Raw genomic sequence first — 21,784 nt, forward strand, 5'->3', positions numbered from 1 at the left:
TAAGCCAAGGGATATAATTGCTAGTAACTGTTTCTCCTAGAATTGTATTTAAAATAGTATGCTTGCTTTTGATACCATTTGGGAGATTTGTAGAAACAGACTAACTAGCGTAAATAATGACAGAATCAAGAAATCATTTCACTTTAATCTTACACACACTGTCCAACCATGCCACCACTGAGTACAATAATCGTTATGATCTTTAAGCAATATAAAAGTTACCAAACATGTTTCAGTTGTGTAAATGATGGTAGATCACAGAAGACAGCTGTTATTATATCTGTTCATTCTTCTCTTTATCAAGTTTTAAATCCCCTCTTGGAAGCACCTTGTGAATTACTAGGAAAAAAAAAAAGGTAATAAAGTATCAGTTTAAGTAGGGAAAAAAATGTTTCCCTTTTTTTGGAAGTGATGTAATTTGTATCTTTGTTTAAAATTTTTTCTTGTGGCTTTGCTAACATGTGAAAGAGTCTAATTTATCCAAATGATAAATAGAAGTAACTTCCCAAATTGAAAGACTAGCAGATGCAAAATACCTAAGTTTTATAACTTACTTTTCCTGTTCAAGGAAGAAATTATTTGTTCACTGAACAAATAGTGTGTAGCTAGTGATTACATTGTACAGATAAGTATACTTGTATCTTAAAATTCCATAATAAAATAATTTCAGTTTTGAGACGACACACATTTTAACAGGGTACGAAATCCTCAAGTTAGTGCAACTTTTCCATTTAACTGTGAGGCCAAATTTTTTTTCTAATTATCTTTATATATAAATATCTTAAATCAGAAAAAGTAATCAGTGAACAAATATGTTAAAAATAACTAGAAAGGGATGGAACAGTACCCAATTAGTTTCTTTGCCATTTTTATGCCCATGTAAGGATGTTCAGCAGGGAATATTCTTACAATCTGGTCTGCCAAGTGCCTGTTCAGGCATTTACTCTCTGACAAGTCTACAAGGCTTAGCTCTCAAAAGACACGTCTGGCCTTAATCCAGATCTTGACTTGCATATTCTCAAAAGACTCAGGCCAGCTAAATTATAGTGAGGAAATCCATGAACAGAAAGCTGTATACAGTTTAGGCTAGCATTTCCCAAGTTTAGGCTGAATGTGAAGTAATTATGCTTCTACCACTAACCAAGTATCTGTCAAACTCATTAGAAAGAATTCCTAGCAGTTGAATATTTGACAGGAATGTCTTGTCTTGAATTCTGTGCAGAGGTATTAAAATGCTATACAGTGCCATAAATAATTCCTGGTAAAGCAAACTTTTGAATTTTAGACCAGGTCAAAACTGGTTGAACTTGTATTTTGTTCTGCCAGTTTTTGTGGAACTGTTCTATTCACATGCATCATCCTATGATGCAAATGTATTCTTAAGCTTTGCTTTTGAATCATCTATGCAAGGAAATAAGAAAAAGATGCCTAGCACACTTCATCATGTAGTTTCATACTTTGGGTGTGAAAAAAATATTTGCATTTAATACACGTTTAGGGCAGAATTGTTCAAAAAGTAAGTTGAGTAATTTGTTAGCAATTATAAAATAGGTAGGACTGACTGCTGCCAGTCTTCATATCTCTGAACAATTCTTCTCTCCCCACTTTAAAAAAAGTGAATTGTTAGTGTAACATTAAAATAATTAGTTTTACAAATGTGAAACTGAAGATACCTTGAGCAGTTCATCAGTCAGGGTCAAAATCCATTTCTTTCCAGGATTTAGAGGCATTTCTTTTGTATTGTTCAAGCTCCTGAAAGAGAAGCACAAATACATATTAATTTAATATCCTTATAACTAAAAGTGATAAGATACATTAGCCGTCTAATACTCTAAAGCACGTACAAAAAACTTGTCACAGTAGCAAAGAATGTACTGTATGATTTTTATTTTTAATACAATTATACTACAGGTGCTGTACTTGACTACACTTGCAGGAAGATGATACTCTATTGAGGTAACTGGTAGACCTAAGCATGTACTGCTTGCAATAGGAAAAAAAAGGTCATTGTTTCTTATCAGAAGAATGTACTAGCTATTAACTACAACACAAAATAAATAATCATGCTGGAATTTCTCACTGAGTTCAATTAACCCTAAGGATAATTTTGATCTAGTGCTGCTATGACTTACCAAGTCCCTTTAGTATTAAGTCCTATATTGTGGTAACCACCCCACGAAGGTCTGCTAAGGAGTATTATTTATTTATGTGCTTTATGTGCAAGTAAAGAAAGTTAGATGCACAGTCTGAAAGTGAGTAGAAGGCCACATTTAACATTTGTTACTTGAATGGCTTCCAAAACAAAATTTCCAAATTTAGACAGTACCATGATCTGTGAAGACATTAAATATTGCCATGTAAATATATTGCTATGAATAGGACTGAGTAGGCAGAAACTGTTGTTTTTTTTTCAGTTGTTTCCATTACTTATTGAAGAATTCATGCAAACAGAGAGACAAAAGACATATTAAAATTATCTGCCAAAGCAAAAAGTAAATCCAGTCTCCAGGAATCACAGAAAATCACGTCTGTGTAATTATGGTTGTACTGGTACTGAAATAGCTTGGGATGATGATAAAGAAAATTTGGAGGTTAAAGAAAAAGGAAAAGAGCTGGACGTGAACAAGTGACTAGTATAAATGCAGCAAAGACCCTCAGAAGTGGACAAGTGTTTGTGATTCCTGTTCTGTTTTTAATGGAGTGGACTTAACAGACTGAGGTTTCTCTGTACGTATACAGATACCAGTGACAAAATTCACACCCGGTGAATTTAAACGAAGTATTAATTATCAGTCTCAAGCACTGAGGGAGGAAGAAAATGAAGGGCAGAGCAACAGAGAAATCATCATCTAAAAATTGCAAGGCAATTCCATTGGATTTTCTTTCAGGCAGTAATTTCAGCAGCTTCATCAGCAATGCAAAACTTTCAGGGAACACGACAGCTTTGTGAACAGGTAAGAGGATTTTTAATTAGTGCATATCCTTCAAGATGCTTGCAAAAGTCTGGTTTTACAGTTACATAATTCACAGATGACTAACGTAGAACAAACTGTATCCAGTCTAAATCTAGTTAAGTTGCATTGTTAAGTACAACTCCAGTACTACTGTATAGTTCCATCAGTAAACCAGCCTTTACTCAGTATTTTCACTCCTTCATTATTAATATAAAGTAATTATGATCTTAGAATGTACTGAACTGTTGGCAAGCTTCCAACAGTTGGGTAGTAGAGAATACTGTGATCATTTTAAGAAGCACACGTATCCTATTTATGCCAAGTAAATAATTCCAATTCTAACAATTTCCTCAAATGCTACAGGGAGGGGTAGAAATGGACAAAGAGGTTTTACACGTAATGACAATGCTGTGGAGTTGAGGCCTATGGGTGATGCCCAAATAATTAGCCTCACAAACGTTACCAAGTCTGATTAACCTGTTTCAAGAAAGAGGTAGGTAACTTAGCAGAATTTGTTTTGCTCTAATTTTAACTAGCTACAAGATGATTTGATACAAAGGCAATTCAAAGCTATGAAGTGCAAAAGATCAGAATCAGCCTATATTAAAACCGTATAGCCATTCCACTGTGTACAGAAGTACAGAACACAAAATGATAATTAATAAATAAATAAAATATATATTTTAAAAAAAATAAATATTTTAGAGACGCATCAAATTAAGATGACATTCAATGAGAAGTGAAAGCATAGAAACCAAAAGGATTATATGGGAAGAAATTTACTGAAAAGAATCTTTAACGAATTTAGTGATCCAGGGAGAAAAGTGCTGTCAGGAAAGGCTACTTCCTTAGTTCTGGTGTAAAACAAACTAAAATAGATTTCTATAGGTCAGCAATGAAAAAAAAATAAATAAATAAAATATAACTTCAACAGCATTCCAGAGACAATTTTGACAAACCCTACCTTCCTGCTTGTGAAGTCCCATATACCAAGCATAAGCAGACTTCTGAAATATACTGTAGTTATATAATCAGCTAAGAGTTCTTCTCTCCAACCTAAAAGAACATCCTGCAAAAAAATATCTCCCCAAATAAGCCAAAATGTTTAAAGATGGTATTAAGCTTCCTTTCTTTTCTGGGTACCAAGTGCAGGGCGCACAGATTGGCTTTACAGAAGCATTAACAATTGCAATTTAAATAAGCCTTCAATAAGCTTTGAATGCTTTAAACATTACTAGTGTGCTAGCAACTTGTCCTAGATGTCTCAACACTGGCATAAAGGGGATTTTTTTTCTTTTTTTTTTTTTTTTAAAAAAAAAGGAAAACTTAAAACTTCTGTATTTCTGTACATTCTTCATCTGTCAACTGGGGAAGATCACACCTATCTCATAAAGGGATTGAGAATAAAGACTTACCTGATGTTTGTGAGGCACTCAGATAAGATAACATTACTACACATTCTCAGAGAAAAAAATTAATACTTTTGTGTTCATTGAAGTGTCTGAATGGCAGGTTGAGAAATAAGGTACACAAAGAATAAGGATGATGAAAAGAAATACTGAACAATTGAATTGAGACATCAGCAAAATAGTGTATGATCATGTAATTAAAGACAATACCATAATGTCTACAAACAAGTAGGAAAAATTAAGACTGTAGGAAAAGCCTTAATTGTTGCATTTCCCCAGTTCTGAGGGACTGGCTTTTTGTGACTTTAACTTCCTTTTTTTAAATGCAGTTTCTTACTGAATTTGCCCTCAATCTGGAACAGGGTAAAAAGCAACAATACTGAAACAAGGATTAAAGATCTTAACCCACTGAACTTCAGTAGCAAGTTCAATAACAGTGCTCTAACAAGGCTATTAAACCAACATTTAAAGAAAGAAAGAAAAAAAAAGCTTATGTTGGACCCATTTGGGCATGTTTTCTTGTGGAAAAAAAAAAAAAAAGCTTATTCTTGGCAGCTGAGTACAACCCTGCATAACTTTTCCTTCATGATATGAAGCCTAGCACTTCCCGTCTGGAGGAAACGAGATGCTCCTGATGCATAAGGTGATAAGATGATAAGGTGAGTGTCGTACTGCTCTGCCCAGCGCCACTGGCCTAACCAAGGAGGTTCACTGCACAGTACGAAGTCCTGTATTTTGCTTAAAGATTAAAATAGTCTCCTGAAGTTCTGCAACATGGTCATAGCAGAGCACTATGTGGAAGAAATAGGGCTGGCTCTCATGTGAGTTTATTGAGTCCCGATCGCGATCAGACACTCATGGAGTCTAATTAGCCATGGCAGACCTGACACCAAAGATGATTTCCAGCTGTGAATGACCTGGTTCATTAGGCCATTCCTATCAGGGAAAAATAGGGCTATACTTCCTTGAAAGATGTCTTAGAACTGTATTTTGTGAGCAACAGAGCTGTTTTCAATCCAGAATCTTAAACCAAAACAAAACAGCAGTTGCATGAACTACAGATAAATTTGATGTTTGCATGACTGATTAAAGGACTAGTGACAGAGTATATTTTAACCTTATTCTACATACAGTGAATTTCATACTAGCAGGTTTTTTCCCTTCCCGTTTTAAGAATTTACAGCCCTGTTCTTGGAGAAATGTTGCCATTACTTCTTGTAAGCTAACACCAAATGGTACCAGGTATCTAATTCTTTTTTAAAATTTATTATTACTATATTTTTGAGTACTTACAGTGCTAGGCTTCAGCTAAAACTGGCATCAATCCCTAACGTCATATATTTGTGTAACAATGACTTGTTGGTACGAACTTTAGCACTGCGTGACGCTGACTCCTTAAGTACCTGACTGGGAGGCTATCTGGTTCTCAGCTCAAGGTTAGCTCTATCATCCGCTTCCATGAATGAAGGTGCAGTTAAATGTCCAGATAATAAAGGATTTCTATCCTTTATGTAAATTCCAGAGAGATGCTGGGTGCTATATTCACTCTCATAGCTTAACTCCAGAGAATAAAAAAAATTAAACATTTGCAATAGCACTGTTTGACGTAAATTGTAAATCTGCACTTTCTATGTCTGTGGTGTATGAAAAAAGAAAATAATTTCCTGAAAAGAATACTGGAAAGACAGAGTTGAATAAGAGACGTGCTCTGTCTTGAACAAAGGCACAGTGTAAGGGTAGCCCCAGAGTTTTTCAGAGCAAAAAGGTTTAGTAATAGCATGGTATGTCTCATTGTTCACTTTGGAAAGTATTAAGGAACCAAAATAATCTGAAGTCTAAAAGAAAACATTCCCGTGACTGAGTGCTGATAAGCTGAACTCTAACATCTACAGCCACAAAGCATCTTGGATAAATACTTGCTGACAGCTAGTATGGGAGAGCGAGCCAGGTACTTTCCTGTTGCTATATTTATTTTTTAAAAATCTGTCTTCTAATTTTATACTCAATTTTACCTTTTATGCTGCTAGAGTGTATACTTCTGAAAGCTGATTTTACGGTAAGAATCATTGTAGCCAGCTCTGAAAAGGCACATTATTTCTTCACAAACCCTAGCTGCAGACAAACTCTTCAACCAGACTTCAAACAAACTTGGAAATCCCTGGAAATAGGACTATATTATCCAAACTACAAGGATTCGTTTTAAAACTGGCTGCATCCAATGCTAAGACACTGAAAAGGTTCCTCACAAGTGGAAGGCAATAGAGAAACAGCCTTGATTTTTACTGAACTTTGCATTTGCCACAGTTATCTAGAAATGAATTACAGGATTATTTGCCAGTCCTGACTAAGGCTGAAATTTCACTTAGTCATGCACATTGTTCTATCAGATGCCATAATAGACTGTATTTTTTTTTCCTGTTGCTACATTTGCGTTTATTTTTTTCCCTATAAGCTTATCTTTGAGATAAACAAGCAAACTTGTGATCATCTGTAGTCCAAAGTAGCACATTACTTAACCGAATAAAATAACGTGCACTTAAATGACTTCAATATGTACCCTGTCATTATATGAAACTTTCACATTGCATTATATCCCATGATTTCATTAGCAATATGTTACATAGTAAACATTTTAATATACTGTTCCTCCTAATAATAGATAGCATGAAACTCCAAAGAGAATGTCAGACTTATGATGCGTTTAAAATTTTGCTTTAACAAAATTAATAATATGCAAATAATCTTGTAATAACTGAACCTTACAATAAAGAGGTTTAGAAAATAGCTGTAGATAACAAAAGTAATTTTCTCTTTAATACTCAAATTATTTGTAGCAGTCCAACTAAAAGAAGCTATGCTGGTTTGCAGTGCCCTTGAACAGATTAGTGTTCTAAAAGCCTGTCTCTTTTGTTTAAAACCAGAAAAATTAATAATTTCCTGTATGATTTAATCAACATAGACCAGTAACTTTTTTTGCAAGACGGAAGTATTATCTCAAAATATACACCATAAAGTCATATTGAGATAGATATATTGAGTATAAGATTACATTATAAATTCCCAAAGCCACATGCTTTACAAATTGCAATGTTATCTAAGACTGCTCTTGATGTAACAAATTCAGAATTGATGCCTACATTAACAGGATATTACAGGTAATGTGCAAGTTCAAAGACTGCATAGGATTCTTGAAATGGCTTTATTCTTTTACATTATTAATGCAGTTCTTTGGATCAGGTAACTACAGGTTTATGGCCTTATGCAATCTAACCAAACTCCATAAAAACTTGATAGCAGTAATAATCTGATCCTTTGGCTTTCTTTTTACAAGCATGAAAAGAAGAAATTTGCTGTGGTATTCTAGGGTTCATTGAGATTGACTGCAGCGCACCTCAGTAAAACTGCCTTTCATCTTAAGAGGAGTGGTTTGTAAAAAGTATGTGAGACCAAGGTTGGTACACTCCATCTTTGAAAGGTCTCCCCTACCCATCATCTTTAACCACTGTTATAAAAACCTCTTTTAAGCACAGTAACTTAGTACACAAAGAAGTTAAATGACATGCAGATAGCCCACACAGAACCTCTGAAAATAGTGAAACATTTCTCAGTCATTCTAGCAATGAATTTTCTGCACATGAAACAAATGAATCTACAGGAAATACAGAATTTCCAGGCTAAGTATGCAATATTCTTTCCAAACAAAGAAAACTATATAAATCTTGGATTAAGTTTAACAGGCCCATACCTATGATATTGATAAAACCTACATTTTCACTTTGTGTGGTGTTATACATCGATATCTATATGGCAGTGCTGTAGCATTAGCCTAGTTCATCATACAGTGTGTGTTAATTCGCTACTAATGAATTCTGCTAACCAACGCCCAAATGAGAGCACAGGGTGCAGAAATGAATAAATTACTGCCAAGAAAGTTTCACTGCTTTGTTTCAATATTGTTCTAGAGAAATAATTCTGGAAGAGAGCTAGAGGGGAAGTTTTAATTGCTTCCAAAGAAACCACAAGAGCCAAAGCTTTTGAAATCTAACAATTCTCTACCCACTACATGGCTACCACCACCAACAGCAACAAAAACCACAACATATCCAAGCTAAAGAGTTCTTGAAGAAAAGTTGAAATTATTTAAAGGCAAAAGGGTGATACGTGTATATTCTACAATTCCGCAATGCTTGTGTCTCTGGAATACCTGACTGTGAAGAGCAATTGAACAACAACACACCTGGTTTTTCTGAGCTCTCATGACATCAACTTCATGCTCTGCATATTGTGAATCCTGTCCAGGGTCTTTGGTAGCTTGTAAATCATAGAAACTCTAGAAGAAGAAACGAGAGAAACACACAGGGTAAACGTTAACAAGATGCCACCATGCTATACATCTAATGGAAGCATTATGCTTGTAATAGGAAGGCATTAAAATTCTGCATTTATGGAAGAAAATTGAAGGTCACAGATTAGATAAAATATAATACATTGTCTTGGATTGATAATGGATAAGAAAAGAACAGTGCAGCTAGATCTTAAATGAAGAAAAATATTCTTACTGGGTGGTTGTTTATTATTCTCTCCTCAAAAAGCAAATAACCTTTCTGGCCCGTGATATTTGGGTATAGACAAGGGTACTTACGCCAGGAGCTTTAATACTCAAGACCGTGCTTCATTTGAAGCTACCAGAAACATTATTGCAGTATCTGAGAAGCACTACAAGAGTTAATTACGATCTTTTGGCCTCTTTTGAAACTTGAAAGAGCAATAAGTTTAACTCCAAAAAAAAAGAAAATACAGTAATAGAAAGAAAAATTATTAAATAAGATTTTTTTTAATTTTGTACTGCATGTCTCCTCACTCATACAAATAACAGAATAAAATAAAGCAGAATTAAAATAGTCATTAGAAGAGATGATGGGAAAAGGAATTCCAAATGCATAAAACCACTTCAAACGTTAAAGCGTATTTTGGAACCAATAAAGAATGGAAATCTACTTGGAAAATCTTTAATTTCACCGCTTACCTTAGGACACTGAAGGACCCTGCAAGATGAGAAATGTATTCAGACGTATCTAAAAACATTCAAGCCGTGCACTTAAATGGCCCAAATGCTTGTTTTTTGCATAAGGGGTTGTTACTTGGAATTATCTTACCCTTTAGAAAGGGCCAGGAAATGGTGTCTAACTTCACACTGCATCTGCTAAGGTTCCACAATTTATGGCACAGAGATACAAGCGGATGGCAGTAACCATTCTGGTTGTCAGCAATAATTAGCTAACAAGGCCAGATGATAAATCCGTTGCTTTCTGGCAGATGTATCTACCTGCAGATTTGAATAACTGGCGTAGCGTTAAAGTTACAGTCAGAACCAAGTCCTGTGCGGTACTTCAGGAAGTCAATTTAAATAACTTACAGGTCTATTTCTATGGCCAGAGCACTGCAACTGTCCAGGAACACATACGGACAATGTTCACATCCCATGTCCAGTGATTACTGTCAGCTGTTCTGAGGGGGGTTCAGGAGTTACTGGGTGCAGGACATTTGTATGTTTTTAAAAACACCATGAGAAAAAGTTATGTGAAAACTAAACTACCTTTATTGTTTTTGAGAAGTATAAATTTAATCTTTATCATGTAGGGACATACTGAACTGAGAATGGCATCTTGATGATAATTTATTCTGGTCACAAACCAACAGAAATAATTTGTAGGCTTTGATATCAAATGAATGAGGTAACGAAGGGGTAAATTAAGACACCTGCTCACCAAGAACAGAGATCCATAACTAGAAAAACTAGAAAAAGCCCAGTTTGTGAAGTGTAACTCAAGGCACAGTTTGATAGTCCTAACTCGCATGCCCAGATAAGATGTAGGGGCAAAAATGGACAGGGACGAAGAACTGTGTCACTAAACTGTGATACAGTCAAGTACACAAGGAAAAAGCACAAGGAAAAAGCACCAGCCTGCATTTGCTCAGGTCAAATAGAATATGATTTTGTTACTAATGGCAGCAATTACTTTTATTCAAAAGAAGTACATGGGGGTTTGCATCTTGCAACCAGAAGCTTCTGAAATATGTACAAGATTTATTATTGTGTAGGTGCCATGAGATACTAATTACTTTGCAAATCCTAACACTTTCTATAGACTTCCCATAGCAAACCAGCAGATTTTGGTAAGGAATCCTAATATACTTGCCTTTATTCAAAGCCTCACGCCCTACAAGAAAAGCAAGAAGTAGCTTGCTGTAGCCTTGAAGCATTCTCCTCTTGGAAAGTCCCTGTTACTCGGTTTAGCCACTTGGGCATATGGCACCTTATAAAATGCCAAAAAAAAAATGGAGCTGAGAATAGCTTCTCTCAATATAATTAAAGGCAACAGCATAAGTTTGGAAAAAAACAGGGTTACATTGGTGCTTTCATTATTCCTGTATGTAGGAAGGTGACTGAAGATGTAGAAGCTAATAACCAAACCACCACTGCATACCAATCCCTCTCTTTTAAAAAATGTATGAATTTAAGAAGTTGGAGGAAACAGTACTCCTAAATGAGACCAAAATTCCAGTCATTGGACTTGACAGACAAAAATTACTACTATCCTAAGAAAAAAGAAGCTGTGCAGCAGACATGCAAACACCTACCTTGGGAGGAAAGGTCTTCTCAAATACTTTTTTCCACAGTTCCAAAGGAGTGTTTGCACGCATCTTCCCAATATCGCTGTCAGAGGTGGGCGGTGGTCCTAAGGATTTCAGCACAGCACAGAATAATACAAGTATGTTGTTATTACAAGATGAAATACCAAATCATTTTGGCTAACGATCCATCTAATTTAGTATTTCATGTTCTGCAGTGACAAGCTGCGAGATGCCTTGAGAAAGCACTGATCTCCCACCATGAAACAGGCTGGGTGGTACTGTATATTATATTTTCTTTTAGATCGAAGGTTGTTAGCACAACAAATTACTGTTTGATGTAGCCCAGATACTTTATAAAACTACATAAAACAGCACAGATAATTCTCAATAATATAAACTATGAATCATAGTCTTAATTTTTTAAGCCTTTGCTTCAATGATGAGTTAAAACAGACAGCAATGTGTTAGAATTCAACTTTACTTTGTATCTGCTTAATATTTTTTTTCTAATTTTCAAAAACAATTAAACAAGAAACACAATGAACATCAAATGTCCTAACCTATTTGGCTCAGGGAGTCCATGCCTGCTGGTATAAATAGAGGTTTGCTGTGATCCACTGACACAGACTTACTAAACGGAAAAAAAGAAAATAAGCCAACATTTAGTAATAAACTAAAAACATTACATTACTCTAGACAAGACTAGGCTCTTATTGGGCTTTGCATGCAAATATAGGTAAATAAAGTCTATTCAATGCTAGTGGTGACCACATTTCTATTCTGTCAGTTTGGGGATCAAAACAAGGCATTACTGCTGTTCTGCACGGAGATACGGAGCTGAGACATGAGTAAAATGCCACAAACAAGCATCTTGCAGAGAAGATACTTTTGAAAATAAAAATCAAAATAAAAGTGTTCTGGTGATTCAAATGTTTTTATTAAATACTTCAAGACTCTGGGCAAGACAATTAATAATTGGACAATAATTATGTTACCTTCTCTCATAGCCAAATGCCAAGTGATTAATAAGAACACGGGCTTTCAGCTGGAGAGCCTCAGATTTACTGGTGAACTACATAAATGAGAAAAAGTATATATTATGATCTTCCATCACAGAAATGCTATATTATGTCATCTGTACAGAGGATTTCAGATACAGCATGGTTGATTTGTGACACCAGTAAATATATCTATCTCTATATATATATGTATGTTTCCTAGATTTACTAGAATAAAAATCTCACCCTCCCTTTCAAAGCATAGCAAGAAAAATATTTTAAAATATTGATTCACAACTTTTGAAACATGCATGTTAAGATACAAGAATCTTTTGCCCAAAACTAATGAGTTAGTAAGATTTTAAACTACGTTAAAAATTATCCACAATACCACAAACACTTAGGAATGTAATAAGTAACTATAAAAGTGTTCACACATAATAAAAGCAGCTCGATAGCAACAGAACCAGTACAGATTTCTTGGAAAACACCTCCCAGAATATCTTCTCAAGCAGAACGCTTATTCCTTTCTAAGGTATTACATATCCTAACAGATTCAATTCTTTGAGAAACAAGTCAGATCTCTCCTGTGGGAAATTAACTTTCTCTCACTCATTTCAATGGGGATCAGTATTGGTATCCAAAAATTTTTAGACTCCTGGTTTTTATTTGTTAACTAAAATAATACATAGATACTTTATTATTTTTTTTAATTAAAGATAGTAATATTCTCAGTTAAAAGATGAATTCATATGTCAGCATACAAAAGCTGTACAATTTTACATAGATTCAAAGGGACATGCTGTAAGTACAGCAATTTAAAGCAAACTTAAGTTGTTTAGCAACCAAAATAAGCCACTATCACAAAAAGGCTTTACATAAATAGTGGTTGATAAAGTTCGAACCATCTTCGGATGCAGAGAGAAACTAGGAGGCAGCTGTCTTGGGTTGTAAATATTTTTCACATATTCCTGCATATTTTTGCCTTTACTCAGGAGTTGATCTGCCAAACTCAGATCAGTTTCTATGCCCACATAAATACTTCATCATCTTCATGGTTCTCTTGAGTTGGCGGTTCCTACTCAGTACTGTGAAAAAGTCCTGGTTTTATTTTTCAAAAGTGCACGTGTGGTAATCAGGTACACCTAAACTGCTGCAAAGACATGCCCTTGAAGCCAAGTTTTTTAGCCTTCAGAAGCCTGGTCATTAGACCTACGTTCATCGGTCTACTGAAGGGAGCAGTCCTCTAACGCCACCTAGGACAATCGCTTCCTCCTGTCATGCTTTCTTATACCAACAAAAACTTTGGCCAGCCACATAGTAAAGTCAGTACAGCAACTGAGTGGCTAACACATAACCATTTTCATTTAGTTTTTGCTGACACTGGAAATTAGGTATGTTGCTTGTTAACAAGGTATATTCATCTATCCCCTGCCAATCCCTGTAACCCACATTACATACGAGCTCATTAAGAAAGCTATTGTAAAACCAATTAAGCCCTATTTTCTCTAAGAGTTTTGCATTTCTATTTTTTAAAACATTGTTTCATATCATAACTATTGCTCATCTTTTCTTTCCTTAGTTAGAAAATGAAGATACATACCACCAATGATGCTCCATAATAGTGCGAAATAAATCGAAGTGTCTTGCTTACTGTTTTCCTCATTTCAGAGTCAAACTCCTAAAAAAAAAAAAAAAAAGTTGATATTGGAACATATGCATTAGAAAAAAAAATAAATAAAAAAAAAATATAACAGCTAGAACTTTTCATTTTTTTTGTATAAACTGCAATGCAGTTAGACTACAATATATGAGGCGTTCAGCTGTCAGCATAATTATATTGTAAGACAGAGTCAGTAACAGCCTACTCTGAAAAGAAATGTCACAATTTCCCTTTGTTTCTTTTTTACAGAGGGAGCATAATTCAGGCAAAATGTTAGTCTAGAAAAAGTTTCTTAATTGGGAATGCGTATTCAATTTCCAATTAATTTATGTTTCTTTTTGTTTTAAAATTTTAGAAGTACTGCCTTCAAGAACAGTAAGAATTTTCTTCTTTTTGTGAAAACATTTAACTTTAAGTAAACATTTGGCCATATGTTCTTTACATTCTAATAACTGTCAGATTGGAAAGGTGCACAGAAATACCATTTCATTTATGTTCCTTTAATACAAGATCATACAGATGGCCTTCCCTGGAGAAAGGAGGCAAAAACCTGGTCCCAATGAAGCTTGCAGGAGTCTGTCTGTAGACCCCAGTGGCATTAGGCTGTTGTTCTGTGTTTATTATATGAGAGTCACTGATTTTTACATTTTTAAAGTGTCCAGGGCTCAGCATAAAGCCTTGGTAATAAAGAATTAAATCAGAGGGTCGGCCTGGTATCCATGTACTGTCATCAGAGAAGCAGAAGTTGCCAGCACAACAGCTGAAAATCAAACAGACTGTTCTAGCTTCTCATGATCAAGTGCCACTTCAAAAGTGAGTATGCATTTGTTTGGGCTTTTAAAGTCCTAGGAGAGAATCCAGCAGTACCACATTTCTTTCCTCTCCCTGCTAAAAGATGCAATTACTCACTTGTTTGTAAGAACTTGAAAAAGCACTAAAAAAAAAGTTGCAGAACAAAATGATAGTTTACTGTTGTTGCTGTCACAACTACCAACAAGAACACAAAAGTAAAAGAGTGACTTACATGAAAAATATCGTATTTGCTTCCAATAATCACCAAGGGTATGGGAAAAGGGTCAACCAACTCGTAATCCTATTGAACAGATACATGACAGTTACGCAGTGTAAACAAGCTGTAGAAGATTGCAACAGTTCAAACTGAAAGGGGTTACATTAATTTACAGGAGACAAGGTTTATTCTTTCAAAACCTTAGGTTGGATGAATGAACTTCAATTCTATATCCACACCATATTCTACAGTTCTTTCATTTGCTTGTAAACAGTTAGGAAGTAATCCCTCTGAGCAGTCACAAAACTCAGCGCCATGAAAGGGCTTTTGCAGTGTATACTCCAGTTCCAACATTAGGTGGAAAGGGAAGAGGGCGAAACCCTCTCATTCGTTCACAGACCTACCACCAGTTTCGATCAGTATATCTGGAAGGCTTTTGTGTAGTCCACATGAAATGAGACAATCCCCTTGTGTCAACACTACGACAGTCAAGCTGCTTTGGTTGCACAAGAGTGGAAAAGAAAGAAGTCATAGCAGAAGTTGACCTAACTGTTCTCTTCTAAACCTGCTTACTTCACATGCAGGAGAAATGACAAGATGCAAATACAGAAGATCCTGTACTTTGAGGGGAAAAATAATGGCTTCGTCCCTACACTGTCAAGGTAAAACCTCTGAGCAAAATTACCGTAACTTAAAATTGGATGCATAGAACACAGAACTGAAAAAGATAAATAGATGAAGTGTTGGTTTCTTGAGAAAAAAATAAATAGAAATAACGTCAGAAACATTAAAACTGGCATCCAGCCACCTTTAAACAAGGTCTGCACTTGATAGATTTATGCTTTATCATAGCCAACAATACTTTATCCAGTCTAATGGAATATAACTTATCCTTCAAAAAATAATAATGATAAATCAAACTAACAAACAGAAACCCTACAGAACAACAACAACAAACAAGACAACAAAGGAAACCAAACCAAAATCTTATCAATTCTTCTTTATCACAAGAATGTTTAGGCATAAAGGAGCAAATAAATTTTTCCTTGAACTGTCATTTACTTTTTTGATTATAAAAGATGGTATTTCCTCCCACAAAATTGACATAATTTTTTCCCTGAACAGTGATGAAGGTTTCAAGAGAACCCAGTAGCAACATAACATTTTGTTTACATCCTTCCTGATTTTGATAATGAAGGCTGAATGGAAATCTGAGAGGAGAAGGTATAATTGTGTTCCCTACAGGGCAAGTATAACAAGCCTTCTCTTCAAAGCAATTAGTGGCATTATGCTTTTTACTATTGAAAAAAGTTTGCAGTTTTCCAATTCATAAGCTCTACACGTAAAGTTGACATTGTGGTCATGATTTGTTGCCGAGTGTGTTTGTAGGTATTTTCTTTTTGTGAAATACCTTCTCTAAAAGTGAAAAACAAAATCATTATCCAGCAGAGCTCAAATGCTATACTGTATATCTATAAATCTACTGAGTGTTGCATAGGTTGCTTTCTCAAAAAATGGAAAAGTTACTTTTCAATATAAGCATTTGCTACATTACATTATATAGAAGCATTTTATAGAAGCTACAGTAACTAGATTTATGTGCCAAGCCTTTGAACTGTTGAATACTTATTTATGCATTATATATGCACAACATTTGCAGAGGTTTAATGCACAATGATTTTTCATTTCTATTGCACATAATCTAGTTTAGCTTTTCCAGAGATTTAGTTAGCAATTATGTTTAAAGGACTGATGTTAACATTTCTGAAACTTTATAATTTAATTAGTTGTCAGATTATCAAAAGGCATTGAGTTTGTGATAGACATTTAAATAAATGCAAAGTATATAGTCATGTTGATGGCTGTTATAACCATATTCTTTGCTTAAATTTGTACCTTCAGCTAGTCTCTTGCTAGATGACTTTTGTACATTCTAGTTTTCATCTTCATTTTAAAAAGATGAGGGGGGAAAAAGCAAACTGCTACTCTAAAACTATTTCTTTTGATTGGTGTAACATGCCATAACAATCACATTAGATATCTAACAAAAAGATATAAGAAACCTTCTTTCCTTGTTTCTGCTCTTATTGAATTTTTATTAAATTGCTATAATTTTCCAGTGAACAGGTTCATCTACATCAAATGGATTTCCAGTCATGCATAAAAATCTAAAAGAGTTGTTTATGATTTTCAAAAGCATTATCTTTAACTGTATAAAGGCCTGTGACATCTGGAGAAAATATTAGAAGTAACTTACTGGATGATCCTTCTGCAGACTGTTCCGCATCCTCTGTTTAATTTCAGTAGCTACTTCAGGATTTGTTTTTTCCAGTTTGGCTAAAATTTTATTCACGTGGTCCCTGATGGCCTGCAGAAGATTCTCCATGGTAGTCCAGAGCTCATTAGGTTTGGACAAATCCAATACAAGAACTACAGCAAACGACCTATTAAAAAAGGCATTATGTGGTCAAATTTTCACTGCCTGAGACCATTTACATTTTGATACACAACCATAACTCTAATACAAATGCTGAAAGCAACAAATGTGAAAATACAAACACTAAAATAGAATCAAATGTGACAGCAAAGGCAGATGGCTTTAAAGGATGCTCTCAGCACTGAGCAAACCTCTCCATCTTTTCTTGTTCAGAACTATTACTTTGGCAACTTTCCATCAGAGGGTTTGGAAGATTCTATATATAAAACTTTCTGTCCAGAGACTTTGATATAAAGAAGTAAAATATGCAAACATCCTGATCATATTCAACTTCTACCTGTGTGACTGGGTACTTCTGCTGCCATGTATCTTGGTCATCTCTTAAGTCTACACTCCCCATTAGCAATGTCAGCAAATGGTCAGGATCTTTCTTAACCATGAATTTATTAGAGATTTCTATACTTTCATTATTCTTGTAATATTAAATAGAAAAAGCTGGTTAAGGGGAATTATTCTGTGTCATGGATGGTGCTGGAACCTCAAATGAGCATATCAGAAAGTCTTCTGAAAGACAGAATGACAAATGGAAGAACTCAGAGCACTCAAAACCAATTACCAGGCTTTTAAAGGTGATTATAATGAAAAATGTTTATATATAAACTTCTCTCCAGCCACAGCCCTGCCTCCCAAAACTCCAGCAGTATTACAATACAAATGTGAAGGAACACATTGGAAATGCAGAAAAATGACTGGATGTAATGATTTTTCCCCACTTCCATCCTGACAAGAAATAGGGGATTCCAGACTAGAGTGATTATCAGAAAACTACAAAGCAAAATAAATGTCCAATTTAACTTTGAAACACTGTGGAAGAAGTCTGGTGAAAAGTCTCTTGGTGCAACAAAACATAGTTCATGGAACTTTTAAACAAGCAAACTCCTTAACTGTAGATGGACAAGAAAATCAGTGAAAAGCTCCTATACTCAAGTACTTGAGATGGTAGAACTTCAGAGTAATAAATATGTTAAAATATTGTCTTATGAACACAGATGATCTTAAAGAACAGTGTGGCTCACTCAAAGAACCTCAAGATTGCACAGATCAGAAGATTCCTTTATCAATAAAATGGGGAGAGAAGACTGACAGAGGTGGAGCTCAGTTAAGTTCATTTAATGAAAATATGATCCTTGATTTTTGTCTCCAGGACCCGCTAGCATCAAAAGGCTTCACATGCTAGAAGTGTTTTTCTTCCATCTTAGTCTCTCACTAAATAACAGCATTATCTCAATAGCCAGAACAGTAGCAAGTGTATTTAATAAAAATTGTATCCTTCCTGTTAGTACTATTTTTTAATAGAAGTTAAAGCTCACTACCAAAGAAATATAGCAATGCATCATAATACAAAGGTAACATTTTTGATCCGTTTCGCCCCTTCCAATTGCCACTCTACCTTCCTTAGCTAGAAAAAAAAAACAACACAACACAAAATGGCACCCTCATTGTATTCTCATTTCTTGATGCATTTTTTCTTCCTAGGCTATTCTACCACTCTTACGTATTATTCTCACTGTATTCTTTTCATTCTCTGAATTTCTTCCTTTTGTCTTCAAATCAATTCACCAGTTTCAGTCCCTCTCAGAAACATCGTCTCTCATGTCTGACCTTGTTCTCATCGGGTGGGCACTTCACTTCCTAAAAATCCAGAGATTTTTAATAAGCAGTCTAGTGAATAAGTGGTCTAGAGATTTATTTCTGCATGAAAGACAGATGAAATTAACACAAGAATTGTAATTAATATTAATCACTTACCTTATGTTGTTGCTAGTGATTGGTATTCGAATCAGTTCTTGTAATGAGGTTCCACCACCTAGCTCCCAAAAGTGAGCTATATCTTTGGGCTGCAAAAGAGTTTCTTTATGTTAGAAACACACACTTCCATGCAACACCAAGAGAAGATCTTGATTCTGATAAGCTGGGTTTTCATGCCAGTGACTCAGAACAATAACATGTATTACTTCACCAGTGTTTTCTAAAACACCAAACATGTTCAAGAAATCCCATACAACACTTATTAAATACTCCTGGCATGCCTATGCCCATCTTGATGAATGACTGCTTTAGAGTGAAGAAGTCAGGAAGCAGCATAATTAACAAAAAACATTAAGAATATATATGTATGTCAGGTTTTCATCCCTTTCTTTTAGTTTATTGTAGTTCAAGACTAATGCTCTCAATCAGAAGAGTAACAAATCTCTACATTCGCATTTAGCTTCTGGGAGAAGTTTTAAGTGATTTTTATCTTTTAGACCAAGCCAGATTTTCCACTCCCTGCTTCAGTAATAGAACAGCAAGTAGCTGCAGCAATAGTTACTACTGCTGAACAGTGTAGTGATCAGAGTGGAATCAATATTCCCATTAACATATTCTGCAGTGCAAAAGTTAGTGATACTGGCACATAACCCAAAACTTAATGATGGTTTAACATCCTCAGAGATGACTGTGTCTCTCATAAATCCAGTTGTAAGAGACCTCCCTTGGTTTATACTCATTTCATATTTTAAAGACAAAGTTCAAGGCATGCATCCTATGCATCTTCCTACAGTTGGAAAATAAAAGCATTCAAACACAACAAACAAGGTAGATTTTATAAAATGTAACTGATTGCTTTGTGTGATACTTTGGTCTCAGGTCTACTGCATTCTAGTGAAGGGGAAAATATATTGGAAATTAAAATAGAAAATTAAAATAGCTAACTTTAAGAAGATAATATTAAAAAAGAAAAAGTTTTTCCTCACAAACAATAAGCTAAAAATCCCCAAGATTCTTATACATAAAAATAAACTATGTATATAAAATAAATAAATACATACATACATGTTAAGTAAACTATACTTTCTGGGTACTCACTGCATTGTGTCTCCTTGCCCTTCTTCCAAAGGTATACTCCAAAGCTAATGTTGGCTTTGGAATCTCTTCCCTATCCAAGGAAAAATGAAATTATTTTGTCAAGATCCTATAATAAGGATAGTTCTACTGTTACTATAGCATAGTCCAGTCTGTTCAGAATGTGGCTTAGAAACAGCAATACAGAGAAAACACTCCAAGAGGACAGATCTCAGTTTATCAGTTGTTGCCAATGACAGGAGAAAAAGGAGCACCAATCTCAACCGATGGCCATTTCGGCACTCTCATGCTGGAGAGGACTGGAGGGGGCAGCTTAACAGGTAGCAGTGATAAGTTCGATCTATGAGTGATCAGTGGGACACAGAAGACAACATCTGTATGCATGTATTATGAATTATCACATAATATGAAATTCAGAAAAATCACACACTTTAATAACATTAAAATGCAAATGCTTACAGATCATTATCAACCCCTGGCAAGTAAGTAACCAGATTTCAAGACTACTGCTACTAGTTAACACTATTTTAAACCGTTCTCTTTTACTGGCAACTGTTTCTTATGACATCTTTTATTATGATTATCCTGTAAGTATCCACAGTTGAAAAATTCTTCTAAAAATTTCACACGTACCTCTCGAGACACCTCAGTATAATAGTGGTCTTTCCCTGGAAATTAAAAACAAAGAAGTCTACTGCAGCATCATTAAAGCGTAAATAGTTATCACTAAATGAAACTTATTATTATTTTAATATTCCGATAGTAAAGTACCTGAAAAGTATAAACTCGTGTAATTGTTTGTGACCTTATAGTGGCAAGTTAGCTGCCAACTTTCTGTCAGCATGAAGCTACACTACCATTCTTACAGAGTGATGGAGATGACAAACACAGCAATAGGACCAGGGTAGGTAAAGTTAGACATTAGTGATCAACCTGACCAACTCTGTTAAACCGTTTAACAGTCTTTAATTATTAGAAGTATGCCAGCTTTCCACAGGGTTTGCATAAGTTATTACTGACGAGATGGAAATAAAAAGACTACTTAAGATACAGATGAACACACGGAAAAATATCTTTGCACTGTTGCAATTCAGACACTGAGTATGAGTACAACATCACTTTGAAGGGACAAGCATTTCTACAGTTTTACTCCTCTGTCAATTCCTACCTCAAAAATCTGTGAATTTCGTGTAAATCCCCCCAAAATTACATTTTGTAATTTAAAAAGTATTTTAAAGGTTGTTAATTAGAAGTTGTATATATACCAATACTCCTAGAGTAAAAGTGTTCTTATAACTGCGACTCACTTGGTCAAAAAGGCGAGTATTTTCTGATTTACTTTTCAGTTAAATGCCAACAAAAGACGAATATGAAATTACTGAATACCAAATTCTGGGGCAATGAGGTAAAACAGCCCAGGCCCCGTGGCACCTGGAGCTGGCGCCCTCGGGCGGGACCCGCTCACACCTGCCTGAGGGGCACGGGCAGAACCGCAGGCGGGGTGCCAGCGCCTCTAATTACAACAAAACCGGCCGAAGCGCACTTAAATCGTTTTGTTACCCGTTCAGCTTTAACAGGGGGACACTTAACAGCGCGTCACCCAGGCACAGCGAGGAGCTTTCCTTCTGGCCGCGACTTTTCCGAATTTACCCCGCTCCCCCCCCCCCCCCCCCCCCCCTTGCCCTGAGGCAGCGGCGCGCAGGGCGGGCGCGGCCCCGGCCTTACCCCGCGCTTGCTGCCCACGCACAGCACCGCCTGCTCCCGCACGGCCCCG

At 35.5% G+C, this 21,784-nt stretch overlaps 2 protein-coding genes across 4 annotated transcripts in view; both read right to left on the reverse strand.

The window, feature by feature from the left end:
• Positions 1–63: 63 nt before the first annotated feature.
• Positions 64–13,658, reverse strand: DYNC2LI1 (dynein cytoplasmic 2 light intermediate chain 1). The gene is made up of 6 exons (XM_082755832.1): positions 13,601–13,658; positions 11,995–12,071; positions 11,006–11,103; positions 8,601–8,693; positions 1,674–1,752; positions 64–339 (listed from the first exon to the last, which is right to left on the reverse strand). The coding sequence occupies exons 2-5, from the start codon at positions 12,002–12,004 to the stop codon at positions 1,687–1,689; spliced, it is 267 nt and encodes an 88-aa protein (XP_082611958.1). The 5' UTR covers positions 12,005–12,071; positions 13,601–13,658; the 3' UTR covers positions 64–339; positions 1,674–1,686.
• Positions 13,659–20,022: 6,364 nt separating this feature from the next.
• Positions 20,023–21,784, reverse strand: part of PLEKHH2 (pleckstrin homology, MyTH4 and FERM domain containing H2) — a 62,031-nt gene continuing 60,269 nt past the window's right edge. For all 3 annotated transcript variants that reach the window (XM_082755828.1, XM_082755826.1, XM_082755827.1), the window contains 2 exons: positions 20,644–20,678; positions 20,023–20,083 (listed from right to left, as the gene is read on the reverse strand). The gene's annotated coding sequence lies outside the window, so the exon portion shown is untranslated. The remainder of the gene's footprint in view (positions 20,084–20,643; positions 20,679–21,784) is intronic.

Source organism: Aythya marila, assembly GCF_965140915.1.
Source record: "Aythya marila genome assembly, chromosome: 3".
In the NCBI taxonomy this organism is placed as follows: Eukaryota; Metazoa; Chordata; class Aves; order Anseriformes; family Anatidae; genus Aythya; species Aythya marila.

Bases quoted from the DNA above. Each gene is read 5' to 3' on its own strand.
- DYNC2LI1 (XM_082755832.1), bottom strand. The intron at 8,694-11,005 runs GTAGGTGTTTGC...TTCTTCTTCTAG, and splicing joins AGAAGACCTTTCCTCCCAAG to AGTTTCTATGATTTACAAGC. The intron at 1,753-8,600 runs GTGTGTTGTTGT...CTTCTCTTTCAG, and splicing joins TGAGAGCTCAGAAAAACCAG to GAGCTTGAACAATACAAAAG.